Source organism: Drosophila erecta, unplaced genomic scaffold, assembly GCF_003286155.1.
Source record: "Drosophila erecta strain 14021-0224.00,06,07 unplaced genomic scaffold, DereRS2 tig00000279-arrow-arrow-pilon, whole genome shotgun sequence".
NCBI classification, from domain to species: domain Eukaryota; kingdom Metazoa; phylum Arthropoda; class Insecta; order Diptera; family Drosophilidae; genus Drosophila; species Drosophila erecta.
Window position 1 is genome coordinate 172,183 of NW_020825216.1, and position 21,301 is coordinate 193,483.

Consider the following 21,301-nt stretch of genomic DNA (forward strand, 5'->3'; position numbering starts at 1 on the left):
AAAATACGCACATGGACATTTTTCAAAAAGCATGTTTTTTTATTTGGTTTTTTACCCATAACTTGGCCAAAATAAGTCGCACAACAAAAAGAAACACTGTTTTGAGCTATAAATAAGACAAACTTTCGAAAAAAACAATCTAAAGCGGTTTTAAAAATTACATTTTTTAAAATTTTTCGCATTTTTGAAAAGGGGTTGAACATCAAAATTTGCGATAAATGACAAAAATAAAAATGTTCCAGATTTAAATGCCAGTCGATGGGGCAACAAAATACGAGTTATGCCACTCAATATTTGGATCGATACTTTCCAAGTTGTGGCTATTGTTCAGCTGAGATATAAAGCATAGGTTCTGCAAAAGTACTTTGGTTTCAGTGTACTTTGGTTTCAGTCACAACCTCAAAGTGAACCTGGCCCATAAATATGTTGACAGAGACAGAGCGAACGACAGAGGGAGACGGCTGATGATCATGTTGACAATGTTTCGCCGGAGTTCATTTCATTCGTTTCTGGGAATTGAAATTGTTTGAAAACCTTTTCATGTTTTGACTTTCGTCGCTCCACCTGTATCCCCCATCCCCCTTTCCCCATCCCCACTGCCCACGATGTGTGCCCACTTATTCCCATGATATGCATTCATTAATAATGTTAATCGATTTGGGATAACCCTTCGATCTTGGCCACCGAATGTCCCGAAAATGTCACGGGAATTACAGCAGAGCAAATGGCCAAGTGCCTCCCCATTTCGTTGAATTTGTATTACTTTTTTCGGGTTGGCTGTAAACTGCAGCTGCAATCCATTAGCCATCCGCCTCTTAATTAGTTCACCTTGGCCCCGGCTTCCTTCCTAGATTTTCCTACTCCTTTGCTGGACCTATTTTTTACGTTTTATGATTTTCCCCACATTTTCCCCCGACTTGTGGCATAAATCAGACGAGTGCGCCGGCTGAGGGACATCAAATGGAGCTCGAGCCCAAATCAAAATGTCATAATTTCAACGGGGCAGCATCGGCGACAATACGTCAACATGCCCACCCTACGGATTTTCCAGATTTTCCAGATTCTCAACCCCTTCCATGCGGCTCCATCTAGATCCACCCACCCACTCTGTCATTTCGCCGTTTAATTAGTCGGCCGCGCCGGCGTCGCAAACAAATCACATAATTATGATTGAGCGCAGCCAGCGCCAAACTCTTTCGTATATATATTTCAAATTTTATTTTCCCACTTTTTTAGATGGGCGCTAAAAGGGGGAAATCGTTCGGAGTTCTCCCCTCCCCCCCTGCCCCCCTGCCCCCCTGCCCCGCTGCGGCGCATTTGGGGTTTCCTTTATGGGCCGTCAGAGACGCGTGCATAAATATAAATCAGGGCCGGCTCACAGCTGCCGTAATTGAATGCAAATGTCCATCCAAAAATACGATGGCTCTAAAGTGTTCGCCCCTACCACCCCCCACCGCTCGAAAATAAATCCGATGTAGCGTATGCACCCTGTAGGCGACAATCTGCTCTAAATTATCACGTGTAGGTGCCGCCCGTCGTATTTCCCCCGCTTTTCCTGCCTTTCCTGCGCTCCATTGTCTCTGCTGGCGATGCGTGGAAAACTAATTTCCCACTACCATCCCGCTGGCATTTTCCCGGTGCCATTCATCTTGTGCGTTTTTCTGATATTCATAATTCGTGGCGTGTGCGCCGAGTTCTCCCCCACTTCCCACTTTCCACTTCCCAATCCATTTACCAGCCTCGCAGGAGGAGGATTCCAAATGATGAGTCGTCTCCTTTTGTCAGCTGGCTAAATTGCACCACGTGTTTCTGATAATGACGACATAATTACGCCGCAAGTTGGATAAGCAGAGTTAGTGATTCGCAATTTTCACAAGCCAACTGATTAAAAAATCTATCTTTTCCTGCGATGCGTAAGTGATGTTAAGTAATCGCTTAATGTGCTTTAAGCAAGCAGTCAAAAATATTGAATATATGCTTAAAACAAGTTGAGTCAAAGTTGACTAACCCCAACTAGTGTGTCAACCCTCGCAGATCTAAGCAAACGGAATGTCGAAATGCAAACGACAAGCGAAAACAAAAGGCGCAAAAGGATAATGGATGGTGGGGTTGGGCGAAGGAGCAGGAGAGCAGAAACCGCCCGCGGTCACTTAGAGCACTAATTTAAATATCATTAGTGAACAATTAAAACAAAGAAATGCCATTCGAAGCCATGCGACAAAGCCAGCAAACGCAATCCAAAAAAAACACAGAAGCCGAAGAACCAGGACAATGCGACGCCATCGCAGGCCGCCTGTCACCGCCCACGAGCCGCCTGGGGGCGTGGCAGGACTCGGCGGAGGATGCAGGAGTCAGGAGCTGCGAAAACTGGAGGGCGGGTGCGCATAAATGTCAACAAGAAAACAACAAAGGAACAAACTGGCACGCCATGACTCGCCGGATTCGAATACCAGATATCCTGTTTACAATAAAATTCCATTGTCATATTCCCAATTATATGTTATGTTGCAGCTAGGAAAACGCATGTGACTGACTAGTTCCAATCAATTTTGACACATTTCATAGATTTGCCAATCCATCAGAAGCATGCCCCAAATTGCCAGGGTATCTGTTATCTGCGTACAAGCCAGCGGGGCGACAATATTTTGTTGTGGCTTTGCCAAAGTTGTGACAGCGCCACCAAATGAAAAGGCCGCCTTGGAGCGGGATGATTGTGGGGGCTTGGGAATGGCCATGTGAATGTGCAGGTGCTGCGTCACGGATCCTGGTACTTGGTGCTTGGTGCTTGGTGATGGCCTCTCCAATATCATTTGTCAGCAGGGCAATGGGAGCGTGCCTTATCGATGCGAGGCAACTGGCACATGGTCCTCCACCCACCAAGTAAATGAAAGGAGAGGAAAACAGGCAGTCACGTGGCCACCCGCTGGCGGCCAAGTGCGCATCCTGCGGAGGATTGGCCTGCGGACTCGGATTCCGCTTCGGTCACCTGATGATGCTTTTCCCAGGAGCAGGAGCAGAACCAGAAGCAGGACCAGGAGCAGGAGCAGGAGCAGAGCCACCCACTCGAGGGTTAGTGGCACAGGGGTTACTGGTGGTGATGGAGGGCCGCGTAACATGATCCCTGCGTGCCTCGGCATAATTTGTTATTTTTGGCCCACGCATTATTATATCCTGGGCATATCCTTGGACGCGAATCGCTCCGGCCAACTGGCTCTTTGTGCTGCTGACGCTGATTATTTCCCCTCTCGTTTAGAGACACCTTTTGTCGACGCGTCCACCGAAGAAAATATCGATTACATTTGCCGAAAGTTTTCGTTCCGCAAAAAATATAGCAGCAAAAACACAAACAAACGGAGAAATAATAAGTAAGGCGAAGGGACAAAGGAACCCAGAACAAAGCGGCCAAACCACTCGATGGTTGCGTGGATCCAGCCCCCGCCAGAAAATAACCATAAATAAGGGTAATAAAAGTGATGCTCAGTTGTCGCTGCAGCTTCCCAGCAGCTGCATCTTCCCAGCCTCAGATGCGAAGATTCCGAGCCAGAGCCAGATCCAGATCCAGATATGTCGCCGCTTGCAAATAAATATTCGGCACTGCCCATAATCATAACACTAACTCAGCCGCAGATCGAACCAATGAGATCTTGGCCTTGGCTTAAATGGCCTCATTTAAGTATATGCATATCAGTTAGGTTGGAAGTACCAGTGCTTCTAGCAAGTTTCTGTGGCACCAAACATAATGACAGATCTGAAATACCGCTCTCTTGAAATTGGAAGGGAAAACAATACTAGGAGTGTTGCCTTTGGCTATCCTTGCATTTATTCAAGCATTGTTTTACTCAAGCGAGCTGGGATTATGTTGTACTGGCAACAAACTGTGGATAATCGTGGCAAATGTTAGGCATCGCATAATAGACATCGACATGTGTGGGTATGTAAGTGGTAAAAAACAATGTAAAGTGGGACTTGGAACGATCCATGGAAACTGTCTCCCTGTTTTCTCATCTTTTTTGCAATATATGTTTATTATATTTTTGTGTTCGTTTTGCTTTGATCTAGGATCTGTCGAGTGCGCAGCCCCCGTGGAAAAGGAGCCGCCCGGTCAAATGCTCTTTTCCTCTGGCCATTTCTCGATTTCTCGATTCCATCCGGACTTGCGAGCCGGCGAGTCCATTGTTCGCCGCCCAAACAAAGGACGCGTCGTGAGCGTCGAGGGGCGAGTTATTAAAAACAATATTCGAGGCTTAGCCGGAACGCCTGGATGGGCAGATTATATCTCGCATCGAGTTGAGTCGAGTTGAGTCGAGTGGGGAGTGGACTTATCTCGCATCTTCGCATTAACACTTTCGCACACGCACACACACACGGTCACACACACACTCACTCACTCACACAGGCACACGGACATGGCACAAAATGGCCGCCAAGGAGCTGTATTCATGCGTATGTATGTATCTCAATCTTGCACATGTATCTGCAATCTCCGGCTGGCCTGGCACCTCAAACACAACACTCCCCCACGTTCGATGGGTCGATATTTGCGTGACTGCAGCAAGAAGTTGGCTAAATTAGTGGGTTAAATTAGTTGGTTGAATTAGTTGGTTCAACAATGTGTGAATAGCGCAAGAGAATCCAAGCTAACGACTGGAAGTTAATAATAATAATAACCTGGCCAAAAGCAGTCATCGCCATTATCGACCCAACGTGACCCCTCGACCCCTTACAACTTCTCAAAGGCGTTGGCGTTGGTGAGCAGTTCGCGGGTCAACCGCCACACCTGCTTGGCCGCCTGCTCCAAAGCACTGGGCGACTTGCCCTTGAAGAGATCCAGTGCGGGCAGGAAGTAGTGGGGACAGCGGCGGTACTGCAGGCAGGATATCAGCTGCAGGAATATGCCATTGATGCGGTCGGCGATGCAACTCTCGTCCCACTCAAAGTCCCGCGGATGCTTCTCGCACTCGTAGAGCAGCAGGTTCTTCAGGTGGTACGCACTGATGGGATTGCCCGGTAGCTCCAGATGCCTGTCCCGCAGGGTCTTCAGCATGCTCAGACAGCGCCGGCGACAGCCACCTGGAAGGAGGCCAATGTACTACCAAGTCCGGGACTTAAGGTATCTGCAAGATGTGTACCTTGCAGCAGGCGGTTTTCGGCCTCGAAGAAGCTGAGGATCCAGGCATCGCCCTCCATGCTGGCGGCATTGTTGTTCTTGCTCTGCATGACGACGCTCTCCTTGGACAGAAGGTCGAATCCCTCCGTCTTGACCTCCGCCACGATGTTGGGATGTGGCCACGGCAGATGTGGAACCGGCCAGTGGGCTGCCGATCTTGGCCAGATGCCGGAGCACTTGAAGGCCGGCGTGATCTGCACCACGAATCGCTCCCGGATGCGCAGCTTCACCTCGCTGGTGTCGCCCACCATCTTGACCATGTCGCGGTAGACACTCTTGTCGCAGGCCTGCGCCACCAGCGTCTGGAAACGGGCACGGATCTTCCGCGAGGACAGGTATCCACTGGCCGTGATGAACTCCACCCACAGGGACATGGACCGCTTCCTTCCATCGCTCAGCTTCAAAACAGCGCAGCCCGGCAAGGTGCCATCGTCCACGAAGTTGAAGACTCCCATTTGGTTCAGATACAGCACTATCTCGAATTCGTTTGGAGCTATCACCTCCACGCCCTCGAATCTGTAAGAGAATGAATCTGTGATTCTATGATTCTATATATTTTGTATATTTTATATATAGTGGTGGAAGCTACTCCTTTCTGGCGGCGAAATCCGATGAGCATGACTTGACAGTCAACTGACAATGACTCCGCACTTTGGTTGTAATGATCGCAATGGAGTGAAGAGGATCGGATTGGATGCAATGGAGTGGAACCACTGGAGTGAGTAGTAGCCGCGATGACAGCCATCCGGTCACCGGAATTACCCAGATATCTGGTTGGAGGCTCTGCGGTTGGGAGCACTAAACAGCTCTGATCGGATGAGCAGCTCTCGCTTTAATTAGCCCACTTATTCATACCCGATATATCGTTACTCAAGTGAAAAGATACTGAGATACTTAGATACCTGCCATTGCTTACCTGCCATTGCACTCGACGAGGCTGGAGATGAACCGCGGCTCCTGCAGCTCCACCTCCTTGAGGATGTCCTGGACGATCTTGCAGATCTCCCGGATGGCGGTGGCCGTCTTGAACATTCTGGCCTGCACCCTCTCCGCACAGAATCGGTTCATCTGGTAGACCATGCGCGTCTGGGCGGCCATCATGTCCGGCGGCACCAGCATGGTGCTCAGCTGCAGCTCGGCTCGATCTGTAGATGTATCTCTTGGCGGCGACACTTGGTCTGGCGGCCAACTTAAAAGCCAGCCAATTATGCGAAATTCGGCAGCGGGTCTCTTTCTGGACGGGACAGAACAAAGGAACAATTCAATTGTGAGTTACGGTGACAGCAGAACCAACAATGGGCACAAGTGGAGCACGACGACGACGATGACCGTGGTGTACGAGTGTGTATATGCGGATTCGAGCTCTTGGCTCCGCGATTTGGTAGCTGCTGCCCGCAGATACAGTATCTGCATTGGCGAATTGCGGGCCGAATGATGTGCTGCGCTTAAGAGCGATACCCCAGCCAGATGCCGCTTTCGAGTACGAATCGGAGTCCGCCAAGCGATACTGATACCGATACCGAAGTCGCGGCTGGCTGGCGTTGTAAATCTCGCGGATATTTACAGCTTCGGGCAGATAAAATGAAAAAAAGCGCTGAAAGTGCAGCTTGGCGCGGCTGCAGCGGTGTATCTCAATAGCCAGCCCCGTATCGGGGTATCTAACAAATCCGCCATCTCGGTGGCAGTGCGGCATGAATGGGACGCACAGGCTCGGATACACACAGCTGCACACACAGAGATACAGATACATGTCGGTGCTGTCACGTGACAGGGTCTCTGTCTCGTGCCACGCATTCCGACGCTTTAAAAATCGATGAGATACTCGCCACAGGCCGCGCGTATCTGTCGTATCTGCCAGATGCACTGCGACACAAGTCTAGATGCCTACACTATCAATAGATACACTTGCAAGATTACTTGGCTGTTAAAGCAGTAGCCACTTTTTGCTATCACTTTACAAGGCGAATAGTTCGTTTATTTTATTTAAAATTATTCCTTACTCGCTCACAACATAATTTTTCTGCGTGTACTGAAAACAAATACGCTCTCTGTCTCTCCGCGCTGTATGCGTATGGGTGTATCTATGGGGTTGCCTGCTTGTGTATCTGTGAGAGCGGCGCGATGCCATTGGTCCGCCGAGGCCACGCCCCCCTTGGTGGCCGCTACGCTGCGGCGCCCACTTTGAAGTCCGGCGCGCCTCAGTGTGTGTATCTGTGTGTAAATTTAATTTGTTAAATACATTTCGGCCTGCCATCGCGTACAAGTTGTGTGCAATAATTTATCTGAAATGTGCACTCATTTAGCAAAGAGCAGCGAGCAGCGAGCAGCGAGCAACGAGCAACCCTCGTCCATGTCCCACGTTCGCCGGCCGATATCTTTATATCTCGCATCTCGCGGATACACAGATACATTTACACTCATAAATATGTCGCGTGGATTAATGTGCCAGTTGGCAATTTCTGACAGCCCTCTCAGTTCCAAGCGAGCAACTTCCTCCGGCTTCGGCTTCCCCTCCCATTCAGTACGTCTTATATACCACATAATGTACACGGTGCATATGTACATGGAGCACTTGATGGACATGTGGCAAGATCAAAGCGCCCGTCGCCTCCTCCAATTAGACAAATCCCAGACGCAGCCACTAATTCGAGTGGAGGCAAAACACAAACCGAACACAATTGCCGACGACCAGCGGCATTTTCGCAGAAGGAAGTGAACAAAGGGGTCAAGCATCCCATGGTGCATCTAAATGGAAGTATCTGATCCGCCAAATGAGTATCTGCAAGGTGTGGATACAACATGCTCGAGATGGAAAAGATGCAGTGAACTGCAAGCTTTATAAAGCGTATAAACAGGGAAATAGAATCAAAATTACCTTGAAAAGCATATATCGAGTTTGATCAATCGATTTGACCACTTAGCGAAGGCCCACTGTGGCTGTTAGGTCTTTTGTTCGGCTGTATTGGCATCAATCAGTGGCAGTTTGAGCAGATCTGGCCGTATCTAAATAGTATTCAGCCCATTCCAATTTGTTTGGGAACGTGAATCGTAGCTGTCAGGCGGACTTTAATGGAGCCCCAATGAATGGGGATGCGATTGGATGGGATACCATTTTATAGAACGGCGATGCCAGGTGCTCCTCGCCACTCCATGGCATTTGGCTGATTTTTGGCGCGCTGGATTTCCACGTAACCGGATAGATGGAGGTGGCACTGGAACTCCTATCTAGATGCGCGCATATCTGCATAAATTTCAACAAGCGGAGGAAACTAAAACAAAAAGGGCCACAGCCAGGAGAACTACACGGTTGTTTTTTCTTTTCAGTTCTTTTTTTCAGTTTTTGGTCTGCAGACCCAGGATCGTGGGTCTCGGGGTCGCCGACCATTCGTGTGGATTCATGTGGCATGTGTGTGTTTTTCCCGTATTTTATATATCTCTTAGATCTCAAAGAAATTTGAATATAATTTATGTGCAATCGTCGCTTTTTTTCGGTTGCTCACTGACCGACCGCCTGTTCTAGAGGTCCGGTTCGGTTCGGCTCGGCTCGGTTCACTTCTCGTTCCCCCGAAATGAAGAACGATCCATCCATCTAAACGTTTGTCACTTGCTCCGTTGTCGCCGCCACGTTTGTCTTCTTGCTGCTCCGCCAGCTCTGCTCCTTCGTCGCCGCGTCATCGTCTCTTTTGTCTTGGTGCCCCTGTCCCATCTTAGGCCATCCCGATCCGATCCGATCCGATCCGATTGGATCCCATCCGACTCCGTTCCGATGTGTATTCCTCCGGCACATAGGCGCAATCAGGCTGTCCAGCTGAGCTGGGCCCTCCAATTCCGGGAAATAGCGAGCCGATTTATAAGATCATGTATCTAGATCTTAGAAAGTTGTGCTGCCAGCTAGTCAGTAGATACTTTACCTTTTAGATTGTACTACCTAGGCTTTACTGATATTTCTAGCTTCCATGACTTCTCACATATCTCATGGATACAAAGCTGTTGGGCAGATACCAAGTAACAGCTGGTAAATTGAGACCACAGTGCGTCTGATATTCGTACCTCAAAGCACTTTGTAATTCCCAATTTGTTCAGAGGCTTTGGCCATTGGGCGTCGATGCCATTCCCATCGCATGTCGACGCAAAGCAGGAACGTGTGATGAATTAATAAGCAGCCAATCCACTCCTGACTGCAAGTGCTCCTGCGCCCCCTCGATCCTCCAGCTCCTTCCGCTCCGATCCTCCAGCTCCTCCATCGCGCTGCAATGCTAAGCGGATTTGCGTTTATGGCCATTAACCCGGCGCTGGTGCGTGTGTGGTGCTACTTGTTGATCCGCATTGGAGGATCGGGGATGGGACAGATGGAGCAGGGCGGAGATCGCCGATCGGGGAGCTTCAGTTGCTGACGGACCGGCGCTTTTTGCTCAAGTCCGTCTGACATTTGACTACTTTATTGAATTATGACAGCGAACAAATCAGCGACACGATCCGCCAGTGAAGAGTGCATCCTCTCATCATCGATTCTCCATACCATGCCCGTAAAGCCCATTTGGTTCGCTTTTTTTTTTCCCCTCCACTCATTGCGCATGCGCCACTGCCGCCCAAGGTCCAAACCCACTACTGCACTGGGCGAAAAACCAGGTACTTTCTTCTTTCAATTTGGCGGCTAGTAGGGCTCATTTCAAAAGATTGTATAATATAATAGTATTATGTATTGATTTTCTATGTTGGTTAATGGTTCTCTACTCTATATAATACGATTACTGATTATTTTCTATATTGGTTAATGGTTTTCTAGTATTAAACGCTTTGTTAATAATGGCAATTTCCACCTGTTCCCTTTTCCCACAGTGTGCAATCCATCGCCTTGTGGACTGAAGGCTCGACATCGCCTACTCGCGGACATGTGTTCCTTCATCATCTGATTGGAATATTAATTGTGACGAATGCAGCCGAGTTCTTTTTTTCTCCACCAGCCATCCAACGATCTGGTGGACAAGTGCACGCCAGTTGGGCCAACTGGATCGAGCTGAAGAGGCCCACTGATGTCATTTTACTTAACATTAATTTCAAATAATATCATAATTTATCGTTACAACGCAGGCATTGGTGCTGGCCACTCTGGGCAACTCCGTATCCGAATCCGAGTCCGAATGCGATTCTCATTTCAGACACGTACCGCGGAATCGATCTCAATTTCGTAGTTCAGATATCACGCGCACACAGAGGCCGAAAATGCGGCCACGTTCTCGTCCCTTCAAAGGGGCAGGGCCCTTTTCCTTTCCACTTGGCCAGATTGGATGGCCAATATACTCGTACTCGTATACGCGTATGCGAGGCGGCGGCCCTTTTCAAGATGCCACGATCACGTTGACATTTTCGCCTGGACGCGGCAGTTGCCCCACTAGATACACCACGCCGATTCCCCAGATCGCCGTCTCCATTTCCATTTCGATCCATGATCCCCATCCCGATCCCCCGGAACCCCACGACTGTTGACATGTCGCGGCCTGTGATTGATTTAGGGCCGTTTTTTCCTTTTCCGCTGAAGCGCAGCCTTTTGAACCCATTGTTTTTGGCCCAAAAACAAAGAAAATCTGAAAAAAAAAAGAAAAAAAAAAAAAGAAAAAAAAAAAAAAGAAAAAAAAAAAACGAATCAAAAGGGCGTATGACGATGCCAAACCGACGACGTGAGCTGCCGTCTTTGAGAACTGGTATCGGTATATGGTAACTTGGGTCTCCTTGGTACTCCTTCTGCTTTCTGGGGACCCCGCTCATGTTAATTGATAGCGCGGATTAGTTGGATCGATAAGTGCAATGCCGTTGATATGATTTCCACGAATTGTTCGCCCGTTGCCCATTTGAATTATGAGAAGCGAGGTATAGATTTCCCAGGGCGACTTTTCCAAACCACCGTTTGGTTTTTCGCTTTCGGTTGCCACTCCGATCTGCTTCACCATCACCTGTAAGTGCAAGACGCGAGGCTCAGGTGAAATTTATCAGCCACAATGGGAGGAGTTCCTGCAGCAAGTCCTCCACTTGCACTCCGGCTGGGGAGGCTGCCCCGGAGGCAACTCAGCTCACTGGCTGACTCGACTCCTCGCTCCCTCGGATGTATTAAATTAATATTTGCTTTTTGTCAAAAGGCTATAATCAAGCACGCTGGCGATGACAGGCTAAGAGGCTCTAATTACAGCTTGTTACCCTGATGCAGCGGCCACACAGGTCGTGGCTCACTTCGCCTTCGCCTTCGCCTTCGCCTTGGAGTGGATCTAGAACTGGGACTGGGACTGGGACTCATGCTTCCACTGGTGCCTCGTCTTCCGTTTATGCTAAGTGGCAAGCGCCGTGGTCGCCCTCATCCCCATGCTACTCCGACCTTCACGCACTCCAGCTTCGCGTGATCCTCGCTGCAGAAGCACAAAGATGCACTTTACAAAATCCACTTAAAATAATATTAAAAAAAGGGGCAAAGCATATCACTTGCCAGTGTTTTAAACATAAATGGAAGATGGACAAAGTCAAAGTGCAAAATGTGTCTAATGTGGCGCGTAGATTTGTTGCAGTGTACCCAATGGCAGCTCATCCCGAGCAGCAGCATATTTGCGGGTTTAATGCACTGCCTCCACCTCAGCCGGCTGCCTCCGCTGCTGCAGTTTGATTGAAGCCAGCAAATTAAAATCCCCTGCCAGGTGCCCCAATGAGCCCAAGATCCAAAGAGCGAAGGAACCCAGGAACCCAGGAACCCGAGCCCGAGCCCGAGCCCGAATCCAATCCAATCCACTTGGCTTGGTGGCATTCCAAATGCAATTCTCACGATTTGGCAGCCATTTGTGTACCTCGGGCCTCATCATCTCCTTGTAAGCTGCTCATTTGGCCATCGCCAACAAGCCGGCACAGATGCTCTGGCCCGATCAAATTAACCATTTAAATAAAACATTTGTTTTGATTTGCCAGGGGTGGAGCGGAGTGCGATTGGCCAACATGCTGGCTGACAGGCGGTCAGCAGGTCCTCGGGTTCAGCGCCAGATTTAACCGGTATGTATGTATATTTAAGATGTATATGTATCTCACGGTTTGTGGATTTCCCGCAGATTTGTCACGCAATGATGTGCGAAATGCCTTGCACGCACCAGTTGATACTCCACAAAAACATCATAAACGCGTCGGATTAGTCAAGGGATTAGGAAAATGTAACTTCCATAGAGGAAAAGAGCTGCCAAGGAACCGATTGAACGTGTTATTAAAGCCAGCAAATGGGTGTGGAAATACAAGTGAATATTCTTTAGTGCCATGTGAGTGGGGCATTTTCGAGTGGGGCTATGACAAATTGCGTGTTTAAAATGCGATTATGGGACGTTCATAAAATTTGCTTTTGCGGCCATTAAAACGTATATAGATTGCATGGAAATCGGGGAGCCAGAGGGCAAATCATCAGGCGATTGCCAAATTATCATTTATTAATTATGGTTTAATTTGTGTGGGAAGCGGCGGATCAAACAATGTCCGCCGCTCACTGGAATGAGCCAAATGTTGTTAGTATAAAGAAACAACGCTGCGTCGACAAACAAACAATAAATTTGGCAGAAGAAATGCCACATTAAAATGCAAATCAAATCCAATAAAACACAACTCATTAAAAGCGCAACTAGGCGGTAAACAACCCGCTACGAGTCGCATCGAAATAAAAGCCATTTGAATCGAATTTAGCCCAATCGAGTTGATCCAAAATCACCGCCGTCATAAATGGCCATAATGGCCAAATCGCCCACCTGAATAAATTCGATCCATTCGATCCGAATCTGAATCTGAATCCGAATGTGTTCTTATAAAAAATAATATCCCAATTGTCGCGCAACAACAAACATCGATTGAATTATTATAACACATAAAGTTATATACCTTGCCATTTTGGAACATGTATCTCACTCCAATTGGAATGATCATAGAAAGGGTGTGCAGAGGTGCGACTATTCCATTTGGAATGATGTTCGTGTCGCCTCTGCAATTGTCATTTGCAGGGTAATTTACAACTATAAAATACAAAAGCCGCACATGCATAAATCAACTTGGCCGCAATAAAGTATAAATTAAGGCTAAAAATAATGGAGGGCCGCAAAGTGGACAGTCGACTGCCAAAAGCTGAAGCAGCAGAAGTAACATCGCAGAAACAATGGGGGAAAAATTAAATTATTTAATTTATGAATGACATAAAGTTTAATTTGAATGTTATGTCTGTCGCTCGAAACCGAAACCGAAACCGATACCGAAACCAAAACAGACACGTGACCAAAATGTTTCATCGATTCCACGGGAAAACGCAAGTATATCTTCTTTTTGCTGACTCACTCCTGCGCGCGGTGGGCGTCCGTGGGCGTGGCACACACACAAATTGTGCGTGTGTGTGTGTAGTTTATTGGGATTGTTAGCTGTCCGCGGAATCGCTGTTAATTCGCAATTAAAATGCGCAACCTGTCGGCAGCAAACGAAATGTCAGCCTCTGACATTTTCCACAGTCCGTCGTCGAAATCGTGGCCTATCAATAAAGCCGGCCAGACATCAAAAGGCCATCCGATGATCGACGGACGAGACCCTCGAGAAGTTGGCAGCTCGGACAGATATTCCGCATGCCCAATAACCATTTAAGTCGCTTAAATGCTCTTAGAAATAGGTAAAATACGTACTTACCTGCCCACAAAGAAGTAATAATGCGGCCCATTTTCATTGAAAAACTTACGTTTTATTGACTAAACTCACAAGAAGAAGGCAAAAACATAGAATAAATAATTTAGGACCGACGGGGAAATATTCCTCCACTCGGCTGTCTCAGTTTCATTGGACTTACAGCTAATTTAGCTAATTTTGCTCTGCACTTTGCTTTAGCAAATGGCCAAAAAAAAAAAACATATATATTATATCGTACATAACTAGATGGTAACTTTTGTGCGTTTTGCGACGATGACGATCTAAATGGATAACACTAAGTAGGCTCTAATTATAGGAAACTCTGTAAGCGGCGTATACTTTTCGAAAGCACCTAAACTTAGTTACGATCTAGCGAAATATCAAATAGTATTTGGGTTACAATTTCACTGCTTTCTCTCTCTCTCTGTGCTTCTGCTCCCTTCTCCCTTCCACCCATCGCCTTTGATCCTTGCGCTCCTTTGTCTTTAGTTGTAAGCCAAAAAAAACAAAAAAAATGTGTAAAAACAAAAGGCGAGTAAAAAAAGGAAGGCCCGGTGGCGGTTCTGCCCCCGCAGCGGCTAGTGGCTAGTGGCTAGTGGCGGCCTACAGCTCCTCCAGGCAGCGGACATTGGTCAGCATGATCCGGGTGAGCCGCCAAACCTGCTTGGCGGCATTCTCCAGGGCACCCGGCGACTTGCCCTTGAACAGATCCATATTGGGCAGGAAGTAGTGCGGACAGCGGCGGCACTGCAGGCAGGATATCAGCTGCAGGAATATCCCATTGATCCGGTCCGCGATGCAGTTCTCCTCCCACTCCATCTCGCGCGGATGCTTCTCGCACTCGTAGAGCAGCAGGGTCTTCAGATGGTACGACGTCACCGGATTGCCGGGCAGGTCCAGGTGCCGATCGCGCAGGGTCTTCAGGATGCTCAGGCAGCGCCGGCGACTCGCTCCTGAAATTCGGTTGAGAAATGGAAAGGAACTGCTGAGTACCACTCGATGCATCAAGGTAACACCTAGTTAAGCCCAAATCTAGACCTAGATCTGTTCAGTTTGGTTCAATAGAGATATGGCAACAATTGCAAGCAAAGTGGGGGAAGGACCTTTAAGCACTCAAACCTAAGCAAGTTCCTCTAAAAAGCATATAATATTATATATTGTATTATAATATTGGTGCGGATTACAATGGTTTCTCCTCGGAGCTCCACAGATTGCCATGCTATCGATGCCATTGAAGCGAAACGATTTTGGCAGGCCCATAGTTGACCTATAGTATCTTTGTCAGATAAACAGTAACTGATCGATGGGAACTGTTGGAACTCTTTATATCTCAAGTACGTGGGTGCATTTGTTTGCTAACTATTGTGACCACTTCAGGGAGCTTTGCGATTTCCCTGACTATGAGTCAGTGGTGCTGATATGAAATAAAAGTGTTGAAAGAGTGAAGATATGCATAGCACCAATAATAGTTGAAGATGGTCACTTGAGGTCCTGCTGGAGCAATTATAGTGCACTCTATAGATAGGCGTTATTGAGTAGTTTCGAGTAATACAAATATAATAACACTCTGTGTTCAGTTTGATTGATCAACCATGTACATATATGGGGTACTTGTGTTCTGGTTTCAATTTCTCCTTCGCAAGGCGGACGTACAGGTATAAAGTCGGGCTGATTCCCAATTTATTGTGGCCGAAGTGCGTTGGAGCACATAAATCATGGCTACGTTGGCACCATGTCAGCCGGGCTAATCTCGGCTCCGGCCCGATAATCACGTCTACGGCTCTTTCCCGCTCCGGAGCGTCTTGCTCCGGTTTCCGCCTCACATTTGGCCTAATCAATTGTGAACGATATTGCCACAATATTGGCACTCGACTCATGGGGGCGCGTGAAATCGGGCAAAACAAATGCGATTCGAATCGAAATCGAATTCGAAACCGAAATCCCAATCGAGTCCATGTCAAGTGGACGTTAATTTTGGAGCTGCAAGTGACTGTGCTAATTATAGTTAACGACCTGGCGATAGCGATACACTTATGTAGCCCATCTGATTCCAAGAAAGTTAGTCGGAGGGCATTAAATTAAATGACGAACACGCGGGGAAAAAGTCGGATCAATATCGATCAGAGATCGTTGTCAGCGGCCTTAGAATTGATTTCGATTTGGGTTTCAGTTTTGGTTTCAGTTTTGGTTTTGGTTTTGGTTTTGGTTTTGGTTGCTGCCTCGATTATTTTGGCTTGATTTTCGTTTCTCAGCTTTTAGCCCCCAAAACCCAATCTTTCTGCCTCTTTCATTATTTTTCCTTTTCTTTCCCGTGTGTCATCTCATGCCTGGCCCGCTGTTGTTTTATTTATTTGTTGACTTTATCTAATCGCCGAGATTTAAAATATTTATAAAATCGTTTAGAAACTTATTTATGGCCCAGCCATTGGCATTGTTCATACAGAAACCCGTTTCTGTTCCCCTGTAGCTCCATAGTCCGACCAACTAACCGCCTAACTGCCTTGGGACTACGACTACCGAGACTCCGCTTATCTCTCGGGGATCAGCAGATTTGTGTGCGTTGTCGCGCTGCGACCAAAAAACCAAAAAAAAAAAAAAAAAAAAAAAAAAAAAAAAAAAAATACTGAGAATCTGAAAAACTGAAAAACCGAGGAGCTGAAGACTCCAACTCCCCCCACCGATCGAACATCAGATTTATGATCGTAGCCAACCGGGCGACGCTGGCCCGTATCTCATATCATATCTGGGCCCGATAATCGGATGTCTCGTTGGGCAGTCGTCGACTCAATGGAAGTGGGTCCCCGCTAATCGCCGGCCATCTTATCGCCCTGCCCAATTGAATCTGCAGTGCAGTTTCCCGCCCAACTTGCAGATTCCACGTGACATCGCCGCAAGGTGGTTGTGACAGCACTCGCTGTGATTTACATCGATTTTATTTAGTGCTAGGCGATAAGCAGTCATTACCAAAGATCCCAAGCCCAAGAGATAATCAGCTTGCTCAAGATATCTTATCTAACCACTCAAAAGTGTTGCAATTTTAATACATCCCATAAGTGTGTAATCCACTTCCCAAATCCCTGGAGAAGCCGCTGTTTAGAATTCAGTTGGGGGCCGATCACTTCATTTCCTCCCAACTAGCTGAAAGATCCCCACAATGATACAACTCCCCCGTTCGACGGTTAATTTACAACCAATTACGGGCGTATCAAGACCAAGTCGCTGATTTGATGGGAATAAATCAATTCAGTTTAAGTGTGTCACTGATTACTGATTGGGGGACACTGGAGGCGCTGCCGAAACCGCCCGAAATACGGTAGCCACTCAGTCGGCACTGAGAGAAATAGTGTGCGAGGCAAGTGTACTTAGTGCCCAACCGGAAGGTTAAGGAAGTATGTCTCTGGTTCTAGGTGTATGCAGTTTGAATCTATCTTATATCCCAACTTTCGCTACATCTAACACATTGCCTTGGTATTAAAATGAAGTGGGATGCCCATATATGGCAAATTTGAAAGAATACAAGATGGTGAAGGACGGACAATGCAACCAAGGTGTGAAGTGGGTGAAAAGTCAGTGAAGAGCTCTATCCTGAGTAGTGCACCCATCAACGATTTCCCGACGGCAACTCACCTTGCAGCAGCCGGTTCTCGGCGTCGGTGAAGCTGAGGACCCAGGCGTCGCCCTCCATGGCGGAGTTCTTGCCCTGGAGGGCGATGCACTCCTTGGAGAGCATGTCGAATCCCTCGGTCTTCACCTCGGCGACGATGTTGGGATGCGGCCAGGGGATGCCCGGCAGCGGCCAGTGGGAGGCGGATCTGGGCCAGAGGCCGGCGCACTTGAAGGCGGGCGTGATCTGGACGATGATGCGCTCCCGGATGCGCAGCTTCACCTCCGTGGTGTCGGCGATCATCTTGACGATGTCGCGGTAGGCGCACTTGTCGCAGGCCTGGGCCACCAGGGTCTGGAACCTGGAGCGGATCTTCCGGGCGGACAGATACCCGCTGGCCGTGATGAACTCCACCCACAGGGACATGGACCGCTTCCTGCCATCGCTCAGCTTCAGGACGGCACAGCCGGGCAGGGTGCCGTCGTCCACAAAGTTGAGCACACCCATCTGGTTCAGATAGATGATGATCTCGAATTCCGTGGGCGATATGACCTCCAGGCCCTCGAAGCGACCGTTGTAGTCGTTCAGCGAGGAGATGAACCGCGGCTCCTGCACCTCCACCTCCTTGAGCACATCCTGTACGATGCGACACACCTCCTGGATCTGCTTGTGGATCTGCGCCTTGCGCACCTGCACGCGGTCCGCACAGTACTTGTTCATCTGGTAGACCATCTTGGACTGCGCCGCAATCATGTCCGACGGCACCAGCATTCTCCACACGGCGGGGCACTTTGTGGTGCGCCCAAAGTCTTTAGTCGCTGCTGCTGGTTTCACTGCTTCACACAACTTCACTCATTACCTTTGGGGGCACACATGTCGGTCGGTCACACACAAAAAACAAAACAAGCAATTCAACGGCACAGCGACGGTTCTACAACTTGGACAATATTCTCTTCCCGTTTTTGGCTCTTTTGTGATTGAACTTTTGTGATTTTCGATTTCTCGATATGCTGATATATGGCTTAGATTCTACTTGGATTCTGCAAGACGGCACAGCGACGGGCACAGCGACTCAATTCTTTGCTCAGCTTCTCGACTACAGCTCTCCAATTCTCCGCTCTCTTTCTCCCGCGTCTTCTCGCGCCGTCAACTCTACATTGACTGATTTCGAATGGCGGGCGCACCGCAAGAAAACTGCCGCAGCCGCTGCCGCTGCCGACGTCGCTGCCGCCGCTGGCTGCGCGGCGCGGATGGGCTCCCCTTTTCAAGTGCGAGCGAGACAGCCCCAGCCACGCGCCCGCGCTCTCTCGCTCTCGCTCGCTGTCTCCTTCGCACTTGCTCCCCAACATGGCTGTGCCGCTCTCTCTCCCTCTCTCTCCCTCTCTCTTGCTATAACTATAATTTGGAAAACAAACAAAAACATATATGCAGTAACAAAAAGCGGCGTAGAGAAACACTGCAGTTTATTCTACACTTAAATTCCCATAGATAAGCCCGGCTTTAAAGCCACCCTTCCGTTGGCTCCGCCCCCTGGCATTCTCTCTCACGCACACACACGCTTCTAGGCATTAGCTCGCTCACACAGATACACACCCATACCGAGTACTTAGCTCGTTTGTTCGCTTGTATTGTTTGTTTTGTTTGTTTTGGGCTCTTGGGGTTGTTGTTGCCTTTGTGTTGGGTGGTGGGTGGGTGGCACGGTGGGCTGAATGAGTTATTGGGGAATTGCGGGGCTCGTGGGGATGGGGGCGTGCATTGGGTGGGGCGTCCGGGACAGGACACGTCTGATGTGCCAGACAGTGGAATACGCAAAGAGCTGGGATTAGAGATATTGATTTGCTTGCTCTGCAAGTAAGTAGCCCAAAATGGTGACATAAGTTTGCTTAATGCCGAAAGTTAATAAATGGCTTAACTTTAGTTTAAGCCCAGCATCATAACTGGTCTAAAATGAGTCGTATCTTCAAGTGCTGTACTAAAATCGCGCCTTCAAAACTGAACTTTTTATTTTTCATCAATTTTTCGACAATTTCGGAAGTGAAAAATCATTAAAATGGTCAAAAAATTGGCAAAACTTATTTTGCAGTAAACAACAAAATTGGAATACACACTTTTAGATGGTTTAGGCACAAGCTTTTGGACGCAAGCCACTTGCAAATAGGATGACATTTGGCCAAGTTAGGAGTTGTGGAATTTCTGTTCAGGACCGTCCCTCTATATACGATATGTGTACATATATCAAATTGAATCGAGCCGTTTTAATCGAAGTGAAGTACAACATTAGTGCTGCCATTTCTAAGTAATACATTTCCCAGATAGTAACCTTAATAAAAATGGTTCCTGCTCCTCCGCCAGAGCAGCATCTATTCATCTCCCTCCCCCAGCTGCCGCCGTCTCTTTCGCTCGTCCACACGCCATGGAGCTCCTTACCGAATTAATGCATATCTAATGTGATTAATGAGCGCTTAACACGAGCTCGCTGGACCCCATCCACTCCAGCATTTTTGCGCTACGTCCAGGGTGGGGTCACCACTGACCCCTCCGGAGAGCGGAGTTCCAGGCTAAGATGGAGATGGGCTGTCTGCCCGAACATTAAGTTGCACTTTAAAGAGCGGCGGACAAATTATTATGTATAATTCAATTTGAACTGTGTGCCGGAACGTGCATTAAGATAATGCTAATTAACACCTCCGGGGCTGGACTTCACTATGCCTATATCTATACGCAAGCTATATTATATCCCAATTCCCCCAGATGCTCTTCCCCCCAACTTCTGCTCCGCAGTGCCACTGCGATAAGCGTTGAATGGAGCCTGTCGGGGATTGGGAACGGTAATGGGTATGGGCATGGGTATGGGAATGGGCATGGACATGGGTATGAGTTTGAGCGCCTAGAATGGAAATGGAAATGAGGCGACCTGATAGGAGGGTCTGAAAAATGCGTTCGGAATCATTTTAATGGCCGCGTAAATGTGGAAAATTATCAAAGGAACACGAACTTAATTGCGGCCATTATCGCTTTTATGGCGTATAAATTGGAAATGAATTATGCAACAGCCGCAGGAGCGGCGGCTCGAGATCTTCATTAGTGGCCAAGGTCAGCTCGAGTGGTCCGTAAGGATCCCGTCCGTCCATCCGTCCAATATCGTCGATCTTTAGCATCGATGTGCAGGACTTATGCGTGTCAGCGATCGGCGATCCATCGGCGATAGTTTCCGATCCAATCCTATCCGGTAGTCGCGTCTTTAATTAAATTGTGTATGTTGGCAGTGTGTCGCCGGCACTCGGGGTTCCCAAAACGAAAAAAACGACTTCATCGGGAGGCACCGCTTATCAGCTGCACGAGATCTCCACCTTCAATCCCGCCCAGCATCTGCACGGCAAAAAATGGAGCGGCCCTTTGCATATAAGCTGATAAATATTTCCAATAGCAACTTTTCGTTTATTCGTTTCCCTTATATACATCGTACCGTATATAAACACTTTTGATTAATTTAGCTTATAAAGTGTAAACAACTTGGGCTCTCTTTTTCTCTGTGGAACACATACGCTTTCGCGTTGTGCAGCAAATGAGCAAATGGCGGAAAATTAAGGAGCAAAAGGAGCATCTGATGGCGCAGGAGCAGCACAAGAAACCGAATAAACAGAAACAGAAGCGACAACTGCAGCCCAAAGATTGCAATCGCTGCTGGCAGCAACATCCCTTCGCCCGGCGATCCTCCCCTGCTTTTCGCTCCCCATTCCCTGGGCGCATTCCCTTGCTGGGAAACGATGTCCGGCAGCAGCTGCCGCTGTTCCTACACGACACTCTGACCTGGTCCCTTCCCATTTGGCGTCCCTCCCCTTCCCCCCTCGTGGCGC

The 21,301-nt window shown here is 48.2% G+C and overlaps 2 protein-coding genes across 2 annotated transcripts; both read right to left on the bottom strand.

Moving 5' to 3' along the window:
- Positions 1-3,806: 3,806 nt before the first annotated feature.
- LOC6550429 (protein mab-21-like) lies at positions 3,807-6,308 on the bottom strand. The gene is made up of 3 exons (XM_026983015.1): positions 6,084-6,308; positions 5,130-5,683; positions 3,807-5,070 (listed from the first exon to the last, which is right to left on the bottom strand). Exons 1-3 carry the CDS (start codon positions 6,284-6,286, stop codon positions 4,721-4,723), a joined length of 1,107 nt encoding a protein of 368 aa, XP_026838816.1. The 5' UTR covers positions 6,287-6,308; the 3' UTR covers positions 3,807-4,720.
- A 7,565-nt stretch (positions 6,309-13,873) lies between these two features.
- LOC6550430 (protein mab-21) lies at positions 13,874-18,637 on the bottom strand. The gene is made up of 2 exons (XM_001977008.3): positions 17,468-18,637; positions 13,874-14,793 (listed from the first exon to the last, which is right to left on the bottom strand). The coding sequence occupies exons 1-2, from the start codon at positions 18,213-18,215 to the stop codon at positions 14,444-14,446; spliced, it is 1,098 nt and encodes a 365-aa protein (XP_001977044.1). The 5' UTR covers positions 18,216-18,637; the 3' UTR covers positions 13,874-14,443.
- Between the last annotated feature and the right edge of the window lie 2,664 nt (positions 18,638-21,301).